Source organism: Leopardus geoffroyi, chromosome B1, assembly GCF_018350155.1.
Source record: "Leopardus geoffroyi isolate Oge1 chromosome B1, O.geoffroyi_Oge1_pat1.0, whole genome shotgun sequence".
Taxonomy (NCBI): domain Eukaryota; kingdom Metazoa; phylum Chordata; class Mammalia; order Carnivora; family Felidae; genus Leopardus; species Leopardus geoffroyi.
The window spans coordinates 49,875,719-49,897,999 of NC_059327.1; the positions used below are offsets into that span (position 1 = coordinate 49,875,719).

The 22,281-nt window shown below is 38.4% G+C and overlaps 1 protein-coding gene across 3 annotated transcripts in view; it reads left to right on the forward strand.

The window, feature by feature from the left end:
* The window catches only part of EXTL3 (exostosin like glycosyltransferase 3), a 130,729-nt gene that overhangs the window by 96,541 nt on the left and 11,907 nt on the right, over positions 1-22,281 (forward strand). For all 3 annotated transcript variants that reach the window (XM_045461653.1, XM_045461645.1, XM_045461635.1), the window contains 2 exons: positions 11,033-11,160; positions 15,423-15,567. In XM_045461653.1, coding sequence (XP_045317609.1) covers positions 11,033-11,160; positions 15,423-15,567 — 273 coding nt within the window. The remainder of the gene's footprint in view (positions 1-11,032; positions 11,161-15,422; positions 15,568-22,281) is intronic.

Consider the following 22,281-nt stretch of genomic DNA (forward strand, 5'->3'; position numbering starts at 1 on the left):
TTTTCTAAGCAGCAGCATGGTATAATGTTAGGACAGTATGAGTTTTGGATTAATATAGACCTGGGATTAAGTAGTCCTTTTGGATCTTTGATGAGTTAATTAACTTCTTTGACTTATGGATTAAACAGAAAAATAAAATAATACAAGTAAGGAATCTAGAAAGGTGCCTAATAATTTTTTGATTCCTACTCACCCTTTCATGTCCAAGAAGATGGGAGGCAGTATGGATATCTGTCTATGTTGTGGACAGGGTTAACTCACTTCACTGATAAAGGCTTCTTGTATCCTCTGCATAACAGCTCTTACTACTTGCTTTCTCCTGTACAAATCTTTAAAATTGTCTTTCTTATTACTGCTGCTATGTGCTTACCACCACTGCTCATCTTTTCTTTTCTTTTATTTAGTTGAATTTATACTCTGAGGCTCTTCAAAGACTGTGTAGTGTTCTAAAAACTTTTGATCCCAGAATTTATCTTGTATATTAAGAAAAGTGTTATAAATAGGGAGATTTCTTTATAAGATTTCTTTCCAAATAAATTTCACTTTTTTCTTTCTCAGTTACAGCTTCTTAAATGTCATTGAAATTAAAAAAAAAAAGCATTTGTTCTGTGAAAGGTGGATGCTGCTCAAATAGAATAATAAAGCAGCCTTTGTTTTCCTTTTTTCCTGAGTTTTCTTTGAATTTGATAGGGATGTAGAGAAGCTGATGCCACCCTGTTAACAATGACTGAAATTAGTTAGAGAACTTACCAGAACTAATCCTCTCTTTTAGCTCTGGTGGGAAATAAGTACTCCTCTTTGATTACTGGGCAGCTCATTGCAATAATACAATGCCTAGTTGGAAAGTGCCAGAAACTTTCCAAATGGGGGGCCATTCTGAATAGCTTGCCCATACTCATGATACCAGTTTTTTTCCTAGTTCTTCTGAAAAAGAGGAAACACTTTTAAGCTGGAGAATTCACTGTATTCTCTAAATATTTTGCCTGTTCTTTCTGTTTAAGAGAGGCAGGTTTTTTGGGGGGCAGTGGTTGAATTGCTGACCTCTTGGGCACAGAGCCAACGCTACCAGGTATCAAGACTAGGAGGGACTGGCAGCTCTCTCTCTCCCCTGTGGAGAAATGGCACCGTTATGAGACGTTGCAGAGTAGTTTTCCTACCCAGGATGCAGATGTACCCAATTCATTATGTTATAATTAACGGGTCTTTATAAAATTAGCAGTAGGGTGGTTCCCAGGCAATCTGTCAGATTCCAATCCTTAAGGGAAAATGATTTCAAATCAGCATATTTGAATTAATCTAGGAACCCACACGTATCATTTCAGAAATTGAGGGGCAATTTGTGCTTCCCTTGTGCTCAGGTTCTCACCTAAGCATTAGGCATAAATGGTAAATATTTGTGGGCTATGAAATGTATTGAGCACTAGGTTTTTGAGTAGAGGGGGATTGTCTTAGGGGTGCCTTCTGGGATTTGTCAAATTCCTCATACTTGTCTATTATTTAGATGACAAAGGGGAAACTACATTGGATCCGGCTTAAAGCAAATGTGATCTTTACCACCATCCTTTGACACTCTCGCCCCAAAAGATTTAATTCTCTTCAGTTCAAATGGGAAAGGGCCTGGGCAAGGTGACTAGACTCCACCCAGAGAGATGGGGCAAGTGCCACTAGTTGAAGTAGCTGACTCGTCAGAATGGGGCGGGGCTGCTGAACAGAGGTGGTGGTGGTGGGTGACTGCTCTGTCTCTTGCCTGTTTTGTAAACAGTTGAATCAGGTTCATTAGCTCTGGGAGCTTAATAACTAAGAATGTCTAATGGAAGTGGAGAGTAGTATTAATTTTTTTTTTAATTTTAGAGAGAGAGAGGGAGTGCAAGTGGGAGAGAATGGCAGAAGGAGAGAGAGAGAATCTCAAGCAGGCTCCACACTGAGTGCAGAGCCCAATGTAGGGCTCAGTCTCAGGAACTGTGAGAACATGACCTGAGCCAAAATCTAGTCTGACACTCAATGGACCCAGCCATCCAGGTGCCCTGTGTGGGGAATAAGTATTATGTCAAAGGATTTGAAAGCTAGTCCTTTGAGAAAAACTCCCTACTCGGTTGGGGACCACCACTTTCATGTGTCTTAAAGATGTTCCAGTGTTTTCAGATCTCCCTTGTTTCTGATGGTATGTCAGTGGTCTTCAAATTTTTGTTTTCCTATATGGAACATGTTCTTTTCCTCTGGCTGCTTTCAAGACTTTATATTTAGTTTTCAGTGCTTTGAACATGATATGCCTTGGCATGGTTTTCTTCTATTTGTGTTCTGACTGGGGTTCACTAAGCTTCTTAAATCTGTCAATTTATTTTTTCTTCATATATTGGAAAATTTTTATGTCCTTATCTATTTAGGTATATTTTTCTGCCCCATTCTTTTCCTCCTCTCCTTTGGGGGCTTCATTGTATGTATATTAGGCATTTAAAAATATTTATTTATTTTGAGAGAGTGAGAGAGCATGCATACGCATGCTGGGGAGAGGCAGAGAGAGGGAGGGAGGGAGGGAGGGAGAGAGACAGAGAGAGAGAGAGAGAGAGAGAGAGAATATGAATGAATCCCAAGCAGGCTTTGCACTGTCGGTGCAGAGTCCGATGTGGGGCTTGATGTCATGAATTATGAGATGATAACCTGAACTGAAATCAAGACTCAGATGTTCAATCAACTGAGCCACCCAGATGCCCTGTGAATATTAGATATTTTGATTCCATCCCACAGTTCTTAGTGTCTCTATTCATTTTTTTTAATCTTTTTTTCTGTTCTGCAATTTTGATAATTTCTCTTGATTTATCATCATGTTCACAAACTTTTGTGTCATCTCCACACTTAAGCTCATCCAGTCAATTTTAAATTGCAAGTATTATATTTTCCAGTTCCAGAATATCCATGTTTTTAAAGTAATAGTTTCCATTTCCCTGATGAGATTTCCTCCCTTTTTTTTTTTTCCATTCTGAGTACATTTTATTGAGCATAGTTATAATAGCTACTTTAACACCTTTGCTGATTCCAACATTTGGGGTTTTGCTTTCATTGATTTCTCTTTTTTCTTGAAGGTCATGTTTTTCTGGTTCTTGGTACATCGCACAGTTTTGTATTAAACTCTGTACATTGTGAATATTACATTGTGGAGACTGGATTTTGTTTTATTTCTCTGTGAAGTATTGATACTTTAGTTTTCACAGGCAGTTTATTTGGTTGGACTCAAATGGCAAGTTCCGTCTCTTGAGTGAGTGGCAACTCAAATGTTAGTTCAATCTTTTTATCTTTTATTAGTCTGCTTACAGATAGTACCAAGCATGCATGCATGCTTGGCCATGGTAAGGATTCTAGATTTTATTAGAAGTATGTTAGGATGCCATTAGAGGATTTTGAGCAATGGGTAATATGTGTTGGACTATGGGGAAAAGAGCAGAAGAAACAGTTCAGAGGCTATTATTGCAGGAGCCTAGGTGAGGGGTGTTGGAAACTTGGAGCAGAGCAGCAGTGGTAGAGAGGGTCAGCTAAGCATATCACATCTCCCTACTAGAATCCAAGGTCTCTGTGGAAGTGTTAAGACCAGAATGTGCCTATTTTTCCAAATGAAAACTATATAGAGAGATACGAGATTGTTTTTCACTGCCATTTTCCCTCCCTCCCAGCCCTTAATAGTAAAACTGTAAAAGGAGAACCCCATTTTGGAAACCTAATGTCATGCCAGAGTAGTTATTGTCATGTCAGTCATCATGGTCAACTAAGGGAACAAGAAGGAAGACTAGAAGAGAACTCAGTGTCATTAATAATCAGGCTTGGACCTCTGCCAGTCAGGCTGTTAGAGGCTTTACTTCTGGCTAGACCTCAGGCAACAGTAGAGATAATAATAAAGGCTATTTCTTATAAAGTTGATACACATTGTTTTTTATCTGTGTCCACTCTCCTTTAAAAAATATTACTTGAGGCGTGCCTCAGTGGCTCAGTTGGTTGATTTTAGCTCAGGTCTTGATCTTAGGGTTGTAAGGTCAAGCCCTGAGTTGGGCTCTGCAAGTAATATATATGTTACATGAATAGATCAGATGATATTTTCCTAAAATTGCGATTTCTAAGCAAAACTAACAGGAAAAATCTTGTCCAGTTTTTCTAGGTCTAAGATTGTACAAAGTCTGGTAGACTTCACTAGGTTTAGCATCTCTGGTTTTTTTCTTTGACATTATTTAATAACTTGGTGATTATAGCTATGGCTCTCTTTTTTCTGTTTGAGAAGAGGCTACGTGGCTGTGAAGGAGAATTCTATAAAACAGAGCTACCAGAAATCAGAAATTATAGCAAAAATTATAAATGTGTAATATAAAGGAATTGCTGAAAAGTCATGTTGCATAAATGATTTCTTAATTGCTACAAATCAATTCTTTAGGGAATGTCTCTTCCTCTTAGTCTATTTGTACTCTTTACTAATTCAAAGTAAGGAATCTGAGACTGAGAGAATTTTATTGTTTTGGGTCACTCAACCAATTAATACCCAAATTAGAACTTAGGTCTTAGGACTTCTGACCATGGTCAGTGCATGTTTTTCTTTTTTACCAAATCTAAATTTCTTGAAAAGGCACAGCTTACATGCATAAATAAAATGTTTACAAAGTAAAATAGAAGGAGATTGTATTAATCTTATGTGATAATAATTGCTAACAAGTTTTGAGCATTTTCTATGTGCTCGGTCAGCACTGTGTTGTCCTCTTGATATGCATTCTCTTGTTTAAAAACTATTTATATATTTTGAGAGAAAGCAAGGGAGCGTGGGCCCATGAGTGGTGGAGGGGCAGAGAGCCAGGGAGAGAGAGAATTGCAAGCAGGCTTTGCACTGTCAGCGTGGAGCCCGACTCAGGGCTCCATACCAAGAACCCGTGAAATTTGATGGTGAACCTCTAACCTATGCTATTTGACCTACAGTTTTATAGGGATCATGTACAACTTCTTTTATGAGTTAAAACAGACTTATCTCATAACCTAAAATATAACCTAAAATCAAAACCTAAATTGTTTTTTAATACTGCATCAGACCCAAATTTAAAGTAAGTTATAAATAGAAAAGTAGTTCACTGTGTTCACCTTCTTATTCCTTTCCCTTTCTTTTCATTACCTAACTTTCCCTACTACTTAATGTTTATTGAATGAATGAGTCCCTTGAAAAATCAAGATATTTTAATGCTCCTTGGTCTCTCTCTGTTGATTACCTCTTCACCCTAGTCACCTCAAGCTGTTTCACATGGGTCCTTGTCTCAAAAGCAGGTATACAGGACTATGAGCTTCCTTTTGTACCTCATTTTCTTAATTCCTGAGCTCTGTGATGGGTTACTTCTTTTTAAAACTTTTTAAATTTTTTAAATATATTTTTTAATGTCTATTTTTGAGAGAGAGAGAGCATGAGCGGGGTCGGGGCAGAGAGAGAGGGAGACACAGAATCTGAAGCAGGCTCTGGGCTCTGAGCCGTCAGCACAGAGCCCGGCACGGGGCTTGAACCCGTGAAGTGTGAGATCATGACCTGAGCTGAAGTCGGAAACTCAACTGACTGAGCCCCCCAGGCGTCCTGGGTTACTTTTTTAAGTTAGAGGAAAGGGGAGGATGGAGGACAAAAGCTAATTGCTGTTTACCTTATTGCCTGTATGGTGACTTGACATAAGGCTCATTTTCAGAAATGGATTCATTACAGAAGTGTATCACACACATGTGTATGTGTTGTTTGAGACTGGAGACTGTTGACTTTGGCTAGGCAAAATTTTATCTTAAGGAGAGAAAGGAGAACATTTTAAGTGTATTTAAATTGCTGAATTTAATAGGTGGCATTATGTGTTTGTATGGTGCTTTATATTTTCCACATATATTTTCTAATTTTATTACTTGTCAAGTATGTTTTACCTTTTTGTGTTCCCTGTTCTTGGTCTACTTTATGACTTGGGTTCATACACTTAATTTCTTCATGCCCTATTTTTCTTGCTTCCCAACTTCAAAGACCTGCCTATGGCTAGTTGTGAGCTGCTTTTATAAAAGATTCCATATTTAGGTAGTTCTTCCATTTGAATCCAAATTCCTCTGCTGCACTTCAGCAACTGTCACTTACCAAATTGTAGAAATGTTCGATTGTTGCTTGTTAATAGCAATAACTACTTACATTTCCATCCCTTACATATTAAGAGATATTGGCTATCTATTAATTGGGGATCTAACTTATGATAGCTAATTAAATATTTATGATGTAAATTGATACTTTCCTAATTAATGTGAATTTGCTGATTTCTGCCAGGATTTAGAAGCCAAATACCTTATTAGCATACTAAGAGAAAGGATCTTTGTAGAGTAGTAGCTCTTTATCATTCATAAATTCCAGAATTCCTCAAGAACCAACTTAAATGTTATGTGAGGTTACTAATTATTTTTTGATCATGCATGTACTTGCATACATTTGCATACAGTAGGACTCCAGGCCATGACTGCTGTATTGTTCCATTGTGATGGGAAGAAACGTGCAGTGAGCGGAAGTCTAGGCTTTTATGAATGATGGTAGAACTAGTCAGCAGGAGAACTCATGTAGCTTCCCCAGGAAGCATTGTTCATGAGACAAAAAATGAATGTTGGCGTGCATGGCTCCTGACTTGGCAGTTGTAGGTTGATGGATTGTTTTGCTCTGGAATACTAGATTAAATGCTAGGAGGTTTTAGTATGTAGAATGTTATAGTTTTGATACATAAAGTTATCAAGTCTTTATTCCATATTCTGAAAATAGAATGGACAGGGCTAAATTAGGGTTTATTTCCTAGTCGTTTGGTTATTTGCTCATTTATAAAATGTGTTGAACACCTACCGTATGCCAGGCACATTGCTCGGTACATTCTGGTCAGTGTCATAACCAGTAATTGACTTAGTAACTTGAGGGTCAGTTTTCATGTCCACAAGTTACCAAGGTAAAATCATTAGGCATGAGAAAATAGCCAGTGTTGAAGAAGCAGGAGCTGTTTTTTAGTTTTAAAAACAAAACAAAACAATGTCAACAAAAATGAGCAACATGACTTACTACTCTGGTTGACTCATTTCTTTCCTTTTCGATCTGCCGTTTCTCAAAAATCTTAGATGCCAATGCTGATCTGATGGATGTCTGCATTACAGATATTTAAGTTTTTTAGTCCTTATGTTTTTGGTGCCAGAATTGATAACAGTAGGTTTGCTGAGCAAAATTTTGTCTAGCTATTAAGCAGTATAGCTTTGAAGCAAAACTGTTAGAAGAAACCTTTTACTCTTTCCTCCTAGTTAATTTTAGTTTATATTTGCAATGTCTGTAAGTGCAGAAATCTCCTTTTGGTTGTAAGGAAAAGGTAAATTGTTCTTAAATAATGAACTGTATGTGCTGTACTGTCTTCTGAATGTTGACTCTAAATCAGAGTATCTCCTCAGTGGCACTAATGACATGTAGGGCTGGATAATTCTTTGCTCTGGGTGGTTGTCCCGTGCTTTGTAGTATTTAGCAGCATCCCTGGCCTCTGCTGACTAGATATGAGTAGCTCACCCCGTTCCACTACCAGTTATGACAACCAAGACTGTCCAGCGTCATTGTTTTATATGTTTCTTGGGCAGAATCGCTCATAGTTAAGAATCACTGCTGTAAATTCTTAAAGCAGACGTTTTGACCACAATTGTTTGTGAGCCAACCAGAAATAAGCTGCTGCAGTTCATGATGCTGTGTTTCTGTGAATCCTTAAATCTTTCCTTTCATTCTGATGGCTATTGCATCAGTTCCCTAATCCTGAAAATCTTGCTGCCATCCAGCCCAGAGGGGTTGTGCCAGGATGAGCAAAGGTAGTATGTATACTATATTTCTGGAATCCACAGTAGTTGTTTGTAATGGACTTGCCTCTTACTGGACTTTAATAAACTTGCTAAAAAATACAGATGTGAAATCTAGGCTAAAACACATTTGGTATTAGATCTTCAGTTCTAAGTTTTCCAAAAGACAAGCAGGTCCTCTTGATTTGGTTTATTTTGTAAATTGGACAAAAATTCTGGATGTGTTCTAGGCATCAAATCATGACTATTTTAGTTTGTGTTGTTTTTAGAGTGAATGATGTTGTTTATAAGATGGTCACGTTTGGCTGATGAATAAGTTCCATTTTTGCACACAGTATGGGGCTGTATTTAGGAGAGAGGTTCCTCACTTACCTTTGCACAAGTAAGTGGTGAAGTGGGAATGTGAACTCAGGCTTTTCTTTTTAAAAAAAAATTGTCTCTATTTTCTTTTCTTTCTCCCCCCGCCCCCCCCCCCCCCCCGCCTTTTTAGAAAGAGAGCGTGTGAGCTGATGAGAGGGTCAGAGGGGGAGAGAGAGAGAGAGAATCTTGGTCTGGAGCCTGACACAGGCCTTGATCCCATGACCCTAGGGTCATAACTGAGAGTCGGACACTCAACCAAATGAGCCATCTAGGCGCCCCCAGGCTTTTTTGATGGACTCCAAAAGCATGCTTTTCCTCTACCAACCCTCTCAAAATTTAATGTGCATAGGAATCACCTGGGGATTTTGCAGGTTTCTGACTTGGTAGGCTTGGGGTAGGCCTGTGTTACAAGAGAGCCCTAGGGGAGGCCCGTGTTGGTGGTGTTTGGCTTACACTTTACTAAAGTTCTGCGCTGTGTTCCTGGATTGCTAATTTTGCTGTAGATAATCTTCCTAGTGTCTAACCTGTAAAACTGATAATCTACAGTTGAATATTCAAGAATTGAGTATTTTTTCTTCATTTTAAGCTGTGTGTATTTGCTGCTAGAATTGAGGGGGAGCTTTGTCCACCTGAGCTGCCAGAATTGCAGTTCTGTATTAAGTGGATGCTAGGTATGTTAGGAAAGTAAAATGAATGACCAAGAGTGGTTTGTTGGGGGTGGTTGAGCAAACAGCTGCCATAGTGCATTGATTCTAAGGTGGACGTTATTTTATATTTTAACATCTCTGAAATTGGGTGTGTCTTAAGATAGATGGCATTTTGTGTTTGCTGAGGTTGGCATTTGGCTCCTGCTACTTCTGACCATTTCCCTGCTCCCTGGGGATGGAGCCCAGCAGCTACTATGGTGAGTAGTTGGTCATCTCCCCCTCCCTGCTCGTCTTTACTGCAACCCAGACCTCAGTGCTTTGTTCTGCAACTGCTGAATCTGAGCTTGGGAGACCTGGGCTTGCTTACAGGGACTTTTTATATGGCCAAACGTGCTGCAGGGCAAGGGGGATTTCTGTGTCTATTGCTTGGCTCTGACATCTGTTTTCTGTAGTAGCAAATCTGATTATAGATTATAGATCCTTTCTTGTCTTGACTTGGGAGGAACTCCTCTGGGGCTGAGGCAAAGTCTTTTAAGACTTTTTAAAGCTCTTTAGTAAAGTAAACATTCTAAGTGATGTTTGGTTTGATGAGATTTATAAATTTAATGTAAGTTTAGCAGAAAAAGACTGATTTGGAGTTAGAAGGCACCAATTAGTGTCTAGCTCTGCCACTTGCCATTTGTCCATGTACAAGGTGAGAGTTGGCTGTATGATCTGTAAGGCCTTTTGATCTCTGAACCAATTGGATTCTAAGTATGTTAGAATGCATTAGTTGAAGTATGAGGACTCTGCTCTAAGAACATAGAAGTGATTGGGGCGCCTGGGTGGCTCTGTTGGTTAAGCGTCCAACTTCAGCTCAGGTCACGATCTCGCGGTCCGTGAGTTCGAGCCCCGCGTCGGGCTCTGGGCTGATGGCTCAGAGCCTGGAGCCTGCTTCCGATTCTGTGTCTCCCTCTCTCTCTGCCCCTCCCCCGTTCATGCTCTGTCTCTGTCTCAAAAATAAATAAAACCTTAAAAAAAATTTAAAAAAAAAAGAACATAGAAGTGATTAATTTTGACAAGGGTGTAAGTGACAGGAGGCATGTGAGCTGGGTCTCCAGGGAGAGATTAATTTGATAGAAGAAGAGGAGAAAGAGTATTTTAAGCTATGGAGACAGTATTTGTGAGATCACAGGAGTACCTTTGAAAGCATTCATAAAGTTTTAGACCATGGATATAATTCCATTCATCAAGCTAGGTAGAGCTTATTCTCAGTACAAGTAAAAGTTTCTGTTGAAAGTAAGATGACCCTCTCTGTCTTTCTAAAAAGATGATTCCTCAGGAAGTTCCCTTTATTTCTGGTTTTTGAGAATAAATTGATAGTTTCCCACTAGGTGGATTAATTAGATATAGGTACAGTAAAAATAAAATGAGCTATTAAAGTACTGAGTATGGTCATCTTCATATTGGGCAAGGTGAATAACAAAGCTACCACCTACATTGTTAGTAAACTGTGCTTATCTAAGATGTCTAAGTAAAACATTTTCTTTGTAATGTAATTCTGTTTGGGCACTAATCTTTGTTTTATGAAGAAAATACTGCTTTGCATATATGGGTCACTTTGGATAGAGAATCTTTGAATTGGGATTTGCTGTAAGTTAACACAGCTGTTAATTTTGCTGAGTTAGGTACCCCTTGAAAGAAGAAGCATCTGTATGTGTAGTCAGTGGGAATTGCAAAGGTGAGGTAATTAACCTCAACTGGATGGGCTCTCCTTTTTTAGGCATCAGAAATGACACAAACTCAAGGGATTTCTGAGTTGGGTTTTAAAATTTATGAGTAAGCCTGGGGATTTCAGAGCTGGGAATTATAATCTCAGTTCTACTCTGCCACCTTGTGTTCTCTTGGGAGAGTTATTTTTAATTTCTGTAGACTGTTTATCATTTATGTAAAATAATCCTCAGCTTTAACTTGTTTCACAAGAAAATTAGTTGGCAAATGAATAAAGCTTAAAATGTGAAATCCTTATACATTTGCTGAATTATAAGATCAGTTTCTGTTCCTGAAAGACATGTACTGGTTTTATGAGTGGTAGGCAACCTGGCAAGATTATTTAGTAAATTTAGCCACAGTCTCCTTTGACCAGAGGCAGTTTTGGTTTTGCATTCTATAATGCAGCATTGATCATTAGTGTTTTTCCTTCCTCCTTACAGGTGGTCCGGACTGAGAAGAACAGTTTGAACAACCGATTCTTGCCCTGGAATGAAATTGAGACAGAGGCTATCCTGTCTATTGATGATGATGCTCACCTCCGCCATGATGAAATCATGTTTGGGTTTCGGTGAGCAGCTACTTTTTAATCAAGAAACACTTTTGTTTGCAAGTGACAGAAAACCAACTCAAAGGTGGATTAGGCAGCAAAATGAATTTCTTGGCTGATAATAAGTACTTAGAGGTAGTAAGGGCTGACAGGACATAGCTGGATTTTGGGTCTTAGGTGATGTTGGAGAACTCCATTTCTCTTCATCTCTAGGTTTTGCTTTCCTCTTTGTTGCCTGTAATCTCCCATAGGCTCTCCCTTTGAGGGAGGGCAGGGAGATGGATTCTGTGATTGGCTAGATCAGGGTTATCTGCCTGGCCCTGGAGCTGAAACTATATCATCCTCCAGCCACAAACATGGACTGAGTGGAGGCAAGAGATAGTTCCCTAATGGAAATGTGAGGTTTTTGTGTTTGCAGGAATAGCTCCCAGTCAGGCAGAAGCAACATGTTGCTATGTGTTAGGGTAATGGAATGGTGCCAGAATCCTGGGGCTTGAAAGATTTGGGGAAAGATGGGGTTAGGAGCAAAGATCCAAAAGGAAAAAGAGAGGGAGGAGGAGGTGGTTCTTATGATCAAAATGCATGACATTTTTGAATCCATACTGTGTTCCAGAGACTAGCTGAGCACTTTGTGTGATTTTTATCTCATTAATACTGCTCTAAAACTTGACGATGTAAGTTGTACTCCTCTCCGTATTACATAGGAGTAAACTGAGATCAAGGAGAGCAAAACCATGATGTTAGAAAGTAAATGGCAGAACTGGAATTCAAATGCAGGTTTGTCTGACTCCAGAATTTCCAGTCAATCACTAAACTATATAGTTTTCTTGAATCTTAATAGTTCTTACCGGGGTTTATATATCCCAGTTGAAGCATCATTACAGATAAGAGAATGGAGTACATCAGGGTTATTCACAGTGTGTCTTGGACTAGTATGCAGGCCCATGGGCAGTTTATTATGTGTCCACAGTGAAGTAAGTACAAAAATGAGGGTAGGCCTTAGCAACTTTAAAGCAATTTGACATTTATTGTGACATCCAAGCTTGTGATCATTTTCTCGCAATTCATTTTTGGGTAATGTTTATTGAATACAATTCATAAGTCATACAATTCACTCATTTAAGTGTAATCATTCAACAGTTTTTAGTATATTTACAGAGTTATGGAACCATCACTGTGATCTTTTTAAAATCTTTTATTACCACTGAAAGAAACCCTGTACCCATTAGCGATCACTTCCCATTTTCCTCCACCTTCTCTAAGCCTTAGGCAATTATTAATCTATCTGTGCCTCTATAAATTTGCTTATTGTGGATATCGAAAATAAATGGTTCCATATAACATGTGCCATTTTGTAACTGGCTTCTTTCACTTAATAGATTTTAATAGGTTCACCCATCTGGGGGCGCCTGGGTGGCTCAGTCGACTGGTTAAGCATCTGACTTCAGCTCAGGTCATGATCTCGTGGTTCGTGGGTTTGAGCCCCGTATCGGGCTTTGTGCTGACAGCCTGGAGCCTGCTTCAGATTTTGTGTCCCTCTCTCTCTGTCCCTCCCCCACTTATGTTCTGTCTGTGTGTCTCTCTCTCAAAAATAAATAAACATTTAAAAAAAAAAAGGTTCACCCATCTGAGCATGTGAGTGTATTTCCTTTTGTATATATGCATTTGGTTGGTCCATTTCTCTGTTGATGGACATTTGGGTCATTTCTGCTTCTTGGTTATTGTGAATAATGCTCTTGTGAAAATTTATTTAATTTTATTTTTAATTTTTTTTCCTGTGAAAATTTATGTACAAGTGTTTGTATGAACATTTCCTTTCTCTTAGATATATACATTGGAGTGGAACAGCTAAATCATGTGGTAACTCCAACATTTTGAGGAACTGCTATATTTTTTTCCACAGAGGGTGCACCATTTTATATTGCCACCAGCAGTATATAAGTGTTCTAATTTCTCCATGTCTTTGATAATACTTGTTTTTCATTTTTTATTTACAGCCATTCTATTGTGTGTGATGAAGTGGTATTTCAGTATAGTTTTGATTTGCATTTCCCTAATGACTAATGATGTTGAGTATCTTTTTATGTGCCTAATAGCCGATTGTAGTGTGTTGGTAATTAGAACATTAGCACATTTAAAGAATAATTCATTAAGGGTAAGGCATACCAAAGCATGACCTATTATAATATGGCACATGAGTTAAACATATTTAGTGCAGCGCAGGTTGAGTATAAGGTTAAGGAACTGATTATGTCCTTTGTTTTTATATGTAAATCAGTAGCATTATTTATAGTCAATATTTTAAAATGCCTAACTTTCAAATATTCACTGAGACCATACTGTCTAAAACTACTGATGCATTGCCCCAAGAATTTATTTAAGCCTTTATCTGAATTTATCTCATACCAGTGCTTCCGTATTGATTTTTCCCCTTATTATTTAATAGCTAATTAACCATATTTTTATGATATATAATTAGCCTTATTTATTATTATTTAATATATAATTGACCATATCATGGTTGGCAGCCCTTAAAACAAATTAGATATGGTACCTTTTGATATCATGTATGTAGCAAATGAGATTCTGTCTTATTAAGGACTAATTGCATTATATTGACATAAATTAGCCAAATCAGATGATTAAAATATTCAGTTTCTGGGGCGCCTGGGTGGCTCAGTCGGTTGACCATCCGACTTCGGCTCAGGTCATGATCTCGCAGTTCGTGAGTTCGAGCCCTGCGTCGGGCTCTGTGCTGACAGCTCAGAGCCTGGAGCCTGCTTCGGATTCTGTGTATCCGTTTCTCTGCCCCTTTCCCGCTCATGCTCTGTCTCTCTCTGTCTCTCAGAAAATGAATAAATGTTAAAAAAAAATTAAAAAAAAATTCAGTTTCTTATTCTTTCTGCTGCTATTTCAGGACTAGTAGAAGTAATAGGCATTTGAAGAGATCAATGTTTTTAGGAGTATTGGTAGAACATTTGGATATCCTGGTGGTATTTATTAGTAATTCTTACATTCTGTAAATGTCAAAGTATATAATAAAAACTTCTTGTAGCTTTTTGGGCTAGTAATTTGGAGTCCTTCTTAGGAGATAAATTAGGACAGAGGTAAGACTTGGATAAGAGATGGCAGAAGGCCACCTAGGAGGCTGTTATATTGTGATAGAAGTTGTGGTTTCTGGTGTATTGGACTAGATTAATTGCTTTCAAACTTAATAGGAGAGGAAGTCTTTTGGAATGAAATCTTTTTTGTGTTTTAGGAATTGAAACTCCATGTAAGTGATGAGAGAGTTTCTCAGGCAGTTTAAATCTCTGTTTGGGGGTGAGATGGAGTGGGGATATGGTGGTTCATTGCTTATGAAACCAGAAGCACTTCTACAGCTTGTAGGGTTCTGTAGACGATAAGTACTTTCAGCTCTATGATTTTAGCCTGTGAAATTGGGGAACCAATTTTATTGTCCTACCTTACCTATAAATTTAGGGATTATATAAAAGTTTAGCCTGGAAACATACTGAATTCTGAATTTATTATTTCATGCATTTATGAATCTTTCATTTGTATAGTCCTATAGACCACTTCTTTTGATGGTACAGGTTTTGGCCTCAGCTGTGCTCAATTCAGGAATTAAGACTGTTGCACCTACTCCAAGCAATAGTCTCCTGTGGTTAAACCAGTGGGCTCCAAGTTTTTTTTTAATGGTGTACCCCCTCAGTAAAAGAACAGTTATGTATGCAATATACGTAAATTATATACAAGTCCTACTGTACTAACATATTATGCTCATGTAAAACAAAACTTTCGAGAAAAAATAAAAATAGAAAATAGAACAGAAAAAAATAGAAAATAGCACATAAAAATATAACAACTATTTTTTGGAAATTAAGATTAAAAATAAATAGAAGTAGAAATTGATATTTCTTCCTACTTGTTAGCAGATTGCTGTTCATACCTCATTTTGGAGACTCTTGACTTCTAGTTAACTCCTTTCCATGTTATTCCAGCTTGTTCTTTCTGTAAAGGCTTAGAGAGGTTCTGGCTGCCAGAAGTTAGAAGAGCAGTAAGCAAGTGCTTATTAAGGAAACTACATGTGGCACTCTTTGCTTGTTTTTATCCTGTTTGGCCTGTGATTGATTGATCTTGTTACTTAAAGAAAAACCTTTTAAAGGAAAAAAGAAGTAACAGCCCAAGGACCAGAGCCTGCAAGATAGAGACGGTAATTTTAAACTTTCTGGTTATCTTAGAGCTTCATACTCAGGTGTGTGCATATACTTGTGTTTTTCAAGGGTGTGGAGAGAAGCACGGGACCGCATTGTGGGTTTCCCTGGCCGTTACCATGCGTGGGACATCCCTCATCAGTCCTGGCTCTACAACTCCAACTACTCCTGTGAGCTGTCCATGGTGCTGACAGGTGCTGCCTTCTTTCACAAGGTAAGAAAAAGCTTGATAAGATTGGCATGAACTTGGTTAAGAGTTGAGCCTTTGGGTGGTAGTGAAATGCTGCCCTAAAGTTAGCCATCCTAATGTTTCTTATATGTTCGTTTTTTTTCTTTTAATTTTTTTAAATGTTTATTCATTTTTGAGGGACAGAGTATGAATGGGGGAGGGGCAGAGAGAGAGGGAGACAGAATGCAAAGCAAGCTCCAGGCTCTGAGCTGTCAGCAGAGTCCGATGTGGGGCTCCAACCCACAAAGTGTGAGATCATGACCTGAGCCGAAGACCAACACTTAACTGATTGAGCCACCCAGGTGCCCCTCTTATATGTTCCTTTTATGCTAGAAGTAAGTTATTTCTATTTTTAAAGATTGTTTTCAAGATGCTCAAAGCAACTCTGGAATAAAAAGTCAAGGTAGTAAGGCTGCCTGCACGATTGCATGTAGGCCATTAGGGAAATTAGTTTACCTTTCTGGGCATTGGCTCTCATCCTTAAAACTGGGAGCTTTGGGCTAAATGCTGTTGTTTTACCATTGCCATCCTAGACATGGCCTGGCTGATTCTCTTCTGATTCAGGCTAACCCACACTATCAAACCCCACTATGAGCCTCTGTAGTGGTTGTGCAAGTTTTGTTTATTCCTTAGAGCTTTCACCATGGCATGCATCCCAGTTTTTAATGAATATCCAAAATGCATACCCCTGCAGTCATTACTTTTCTCCTGTATTGTTATTGCTAAATGTTTTTGCTCCTGACTCATCTTTCATCTGTATCTTGTCTATACTATGAAGTAGCCACTGGCCACACGTGGCTATTGAGTACTTGAAATGTGACTGGTCATTATTGAGATGAGCTGTAAGTATAAAGGGCACACCAGATTTTGAAAATTTGGCATGAAAGAAAGAATGTAAACTATCTCATTAATAATTTTTATATTGATTGTATGTTAAAATGCAATTATTTTGGATACACTGGGTTAAATAAAATATGTTCTAATTAATTTTACTGTTTCTTTTTTTAATTTAATTTTTTTTTAATTTACATCCAAGTTAGTTAGCATATAGTGCAACAACGATTTCAGGAGTAGATTCCTAAGTTACCCTTACCCATTTAGCCCATCCCCCCTCCCACACCTACTCCAGTAACCCTCTGTTTGTTCTCCATATTTATGAGTCTCTTGTGTTTTGTCCCCCTCCCTGTTATTGTGTTATTTTTGTTTCCCTTCCCTTATGTTCATCTGTTTTGTCTCTTAAAGTCCTCATATGAGTGAAGTCATATGATTTTTGTCTTTCTCTAATTTCACTTAGCATAATACCCTCTAGTTCCATCCATGTAGTTGCCAATGGCAAGATTTCATTCTTTTTGATTGCCGAGTAATACTCCATTGTATATATATACTACATTTTCTTTATCCATTCATCCATGGATGGACCTTTGGTCTCTTTCCATACTTTGGCTATTGTCGATAGTGCTGCTATAAACATTGGGGTGCATGTGTCCCTTCGAAACAGCACACCTGTATCCCTTGGATAAATATCTAGTAGTGCAGTTGCTGGTTTGTAGGGTAGTTCTATTTTTAGTTTTTGAAGAAACCTCCATACTGTTTTCCAGAGTGGCAGTACCAGCTTGCATTCCCATACCGTTTCTTTTACTTTTTAAAAATGTGGCTACTAGAGATGTGACTCACATAATATATCTTAGATAGTGTTGCTCTATACCTTTCCTTCCAAGTACTTCCTCTGGGCTCTGAACAATCCCTTTTCTTAGATAGCCAATTCCCTGCACCCCTCACTTCACAGAATACCTCTTCTGTCTCCTTGACCTGATTAATACCTGACTTTTCTCTGAGGACAGTGCTTCCCCTTTACCCTTTTCCTATATTTCTTCCTGGGACAGTGATTTAGTCTGCTCATTTCCCCAGATACGTACTTTGGAGCAGGGAAGGTACAGAGAATCATTTTTATTGCTTACCAATGACACTTCCCAGACAATTCTCAGCTCTCATATAAAATCTCATTTGAATCTCATTTGAGCATCTGTCTTGTTGCTTCCATCTAGGAACCTCCTAGTTATTTCTTCCTGGTCATCAAAGACATTGGCACGTGGCCCATCATCCTGATCTCCACTCCATGCCCTCTCTCATCCTGGGCAACTTGCACACTCTTTTCCCCATAAATGTTGAAGTGTCTTAGAGTTCTGGCTTCTGTATCTAGTGCTCTTCTCACTTTGTGTTTTCCCTAGACATTCTCTCATATCTCAAGGTCTTGTGGATTAACATCTACAGGCTGGTGATTTCTGTGTCTATATTCCAGCCTTGGCTGTTGCCTGAATTCTGTACTCCTATACCTAATGATGTTTTCAGGACATCCCCTATATGTCCCTCTTCAAACTTCAAACTGATATCCCAAGTTTCTCCAGTCTTTTGTCCCTCATGTATTTCATATTACCTGTGGTGGCATCTTGTGACCCACCTCAAACAGAACCTTGAAAGCCATCTTACTAGGGACACTTTGAACTAGACTAAGAAATCATTAAACTTTCAGATTTTTTTTTCTTTTTAAAACTTAATGTGTGAAACTGATATGCTTGTTCCATCTTGAATCTCACCCTTGTGCTTATTTTCCAAACATGGGTGGGCTTTGGTTGGATAGAAGTTGCAAGTAGGATTAGAAACTATCGGCTGAGAAACCATACTTAACTGGAGTCATTTATTTTCCTACTGGTCATCTGAGAAAGAGCCACCAATTTTAGCATTGCTACTCATACCTTAAGAATTTACTTGCCTTCTGAAAAGTCTGCCTGTTCTCAAATTCTGATTGCTCTTTAAAAGTTACAATAGCCATATCCCTTCACTTTTAAGTAATAAATAATTTACTTATAAACCTTAGGGTTTTTTTTTTTTCTATTTGAAAATCTAGAGCAAAGGTTATAGAGTAGCAGCCCTCAAGCCTTCTGTGGCTAACAGAAATGTTTATTTAGTCCCCTAATGCCATCCCATGCACTGCCAGGTTTTAAACACCAGAGAAGTTTACACAAACATCTAGACTTTGGTGAACATGAAGATCAGGTCATATGTGGGTGTTCTTCCTGCCTGGCACCAATTGCCTGAAGCTGTGTAGTCACTGTCCCTGCTTATGGGCTTGTATGCACTTATTTGCCCCACGTCTCTTTATTTTTCTTACACCAGTTTCTTTAAAGTGTCACTTATTTATTTACCTTACTTGTTTGGTCCTTGAAAGCAATGAAGTTGGTCATCCCTGATTTGAGAAATCAAGTTTTCTGTTTATAAGTACCAATCAATAAAAAATTTTAAACCTGTACCTCATATATGTGTGTATTTATTTATATGCACTACTGTACTTACAGAAATTTTTATAATGTTGAGATAAAGATGAAATAAAGTTTCAAAATGATATTCTTACTGAATTTTTATATTCTAGTGAAAGCAAATGATTGAATATTCTTCTTCCTCCCTCCTTCCCTCCTTCCTTCCTTCTTTCCTTTTTTTTGTTTTATTCCAGTTAGTTAACATACAGTGTTATATTAGTTTCAGGTGTATTATCTTTTAAAACCTTAATTTGACACTGTCTTATGGCAAGTCAGAGATCTATTTCTTTTTTTTTTTTTAATGTTTATTTTTGAGGGAGAGATACTGAGCATGAGCTGGAGAGGGGCAGAGAGACAGACAGACAGACACACACACACAGAACTGGAAGCAGGCTCCAGGCTCTGAGCTGTCAGCACAGAGCCTGATGCGGGGCTTGAACCCACGATCTGTGAGATCATGACCTGAGCTGAAGTTGGCTGCTTAACCAACTGAGCCACTTGGGTACTCAGATCTATTTCTAAAGTAAGCATATTTTTGATACTTGGTTTTAGTCACTGTCCATGTAAGAAATGCCACATTGCTGGGCTTATTAAGTCATGATATTCATCCACTAATTTGGTAGCATTTTGTTAAAATCCGCTTAGAATTTTCATCTTCTGAAATGCCTTTTGTTTTTTTTTAAGGAAACTAATGAGAAAGTGTTACTTTTTCTTAGAGTAGGTTCTAAATCCATTGAAACTTTTCATTTAAAATATTTTTAGGGGCGCCTGGGTGGCGCAGTCGGTTGGGCGTCTGACTTCAGCCAGGTCACGATCTCGCGGTCCGTGAGTTCGAGCCCCGCGTCGAGCTCTGGGCTGATGGCTCAGAGCCTGGAGCCTGTTTCCGATTCTGTGTCTCCCTCTCTCTCTGCCCCTCCCCCGTTCATGCTCTGTCTCTCTCTGTCCCCAAAATAAATAAACGTTGAAAAAAAAAATTAAAAAAAAAAAAAAATAAATAAAATATTTTTTAACAGGCTACAAAGTTTTTATTTTTTTTAAATGTACAACATGAAAGCGTTTATTTATGGCATCAATCATAATCACATAATGGTGGAAATACTTCTAAACATTTGTGTTCATAATGTCTTCTCCATATTTTTATTTTTTTATTTTTTCAATATATGAAGTTTATTGTCAAATTGGTTTCCATACAACACCCAGTGCTCATCCCAAAAGGTGCCCTCCTCAATACCCATCACCCACCCTCCCCTCCCTCCCACCCCATCAACCCTCAGTTTGTTCTCAGTTTTTAAGAGTCTCTTATGCTTTGGCTCTCTTCCACTCTAACCTCTTTTTTTTTTTTTTCTTCCCCTCCCCCATGGGTTTCTGTTAAGTTTCTCAGGATCCACATAAGAGTGAAACCATATGGTATCTGTCTTTCTCTGTATGGCTTATTTCACTTAGCATCACACTCTCCAGTTCCATCCATGTTGCTACAAAGGGCCATATTTCATTCTTTCTCATTGCCATGTAGTACTCCATTGTGTATATAAACCACAATTTTTTTTATCCATTCATCAGTTGATGGACATTTAGGCTCTTTCCACAATTTGGCTATTGTTGAGAGTGCTGCTATAAACATTGGGGTACAAGTGCCCCTATGCATCAGTACTCCTGTATCCCTTGGGTAAATTCCTAGCAGTGCTATTGCTGGGTCATAGGGTAGGTCTATTTTTAATTTTTTGAGGAACCTCCACACTGTTTTCCAGAGTGGCTGCACCAATTTGCATTCCCACCAACAGTGCAAGAGGGTTCCCGTTTCTCCACATCCTCGCCAGCATCTATAGTCTCCTGATTTGTTCATTTTGGCCACTCTGACTGGCGTGAGGTGATATCTGAGTGTGGTTTTGATTTGTATTTCCCTGATGAGGAGCACCGTTGAGCATCTTTTCACATGCCTGTTGGCCATCTGGATGTCTTCTTTAGAGAAGTGTCTATTCATGTTTTCTGCCCATTTCTTCACTGGGTTATTTGTTTTTTGGGTGTGGAGTTTGGTGTGCTCTTTATAGATTTTGGATCCTAGCCCTTTGTCCGATATGTCATTTGCAAATATCTTTTCCCATTCCGTTGGTTGCCTTTTAGTTTTGTTGGTTGTTTCCTTCGCTGTGCAGAAGCTTTTTATCTTCATAAGGTCCCAGTAGTTCATTTTTGCTTTTAATTCCCTTGCCTTTGGGGATGTGTCAAGTAAGAGATTGCTACGGCTGAGGTCAGAGAGGTCTTTTCCTGCTTTCTTCTCTAGGGTTTTGATGGTTTCCTGTCTCACATTCGGGTCCTTTATCCATTTTGAGTTTATTTTTGTGAATGGTGTGAGAAAGTGGTCTAGTTTCAATCTTCTGCATGTTGCTATCCAGTTCTCCCAGCACCATTTGTTAAAGAGACTGTCTTTTTTCCATTGGATGTTCTTTCCTGCTTTGTCAAAGATTAGTTGGCCATACATTTGTGGGTCTAGTTCTGGGGTTTCTATTCTATTCCATTGGTCTATGTGTCTGTTTTTGTGCCAATACCATGCTGTCTTGATAATGACAGCTTTGTAGTAGAGGCTAAAGTCTGGGATTGTGATGCCTCCTGCTTTGGTCTTCTTCTTCAAAATTACTTTGGCTATTCTCTTCTCCATATTTTTAAAAGAAGACAGTTCTTTCTTCTTGTTTTCATGTCACCTTCCCTTGTTGAGGATATGGATTATGTTCTCTACCTATGTTCTCATTTGCACACTAATGGCAGCCACTGTCCATTTAAAGGGTCGACAGGCACTTGGGTGGCTCAGTCAGTTAAGCATCCCACTCTTGATTTTGGGTCAGATCAGAATCTTTTATTTTGTGAGATCAAGCCCTACTTCGGGCTCGGCATTAACATCAAAGAGCCTGCTTGGGATTCTCTGTCTCCCTGTCACTGTGCACCTCACTTGCTCTCTCTTTCTCTCTCTCTCTCAAAATAAATAACACTTAAAAAAAATAAAGAGTCAGCAAATTTTAATCATCTGTCTTTCTATAAAAGAAAAATGTATAATTCATCTTTTAAGTTCACTTAAGTACTTTGCCGTAAGATAACCAGCAAACCACTATGTGGTACAAAAATTTTATTATCATTATTTCACTACATAGATTCTAACTATTTAAGGTAATAAAATATATAAATCCATTTTACTGGGCACCTTACCTATTCATTCATCATTAGCACATTGCAACACATCATAATTAATAATTGCCTTGTTTTATAGCATTTGTCCTTTTCTGTGGTATAAGTATTCTTGCTGCGACTGATTTCAAGCTATGGACATGAGTCACTGAAATTGAAGTTAGGAAGGGATGGGCAGTTCTGCACCATTATATAGTATTTTCACCATCCA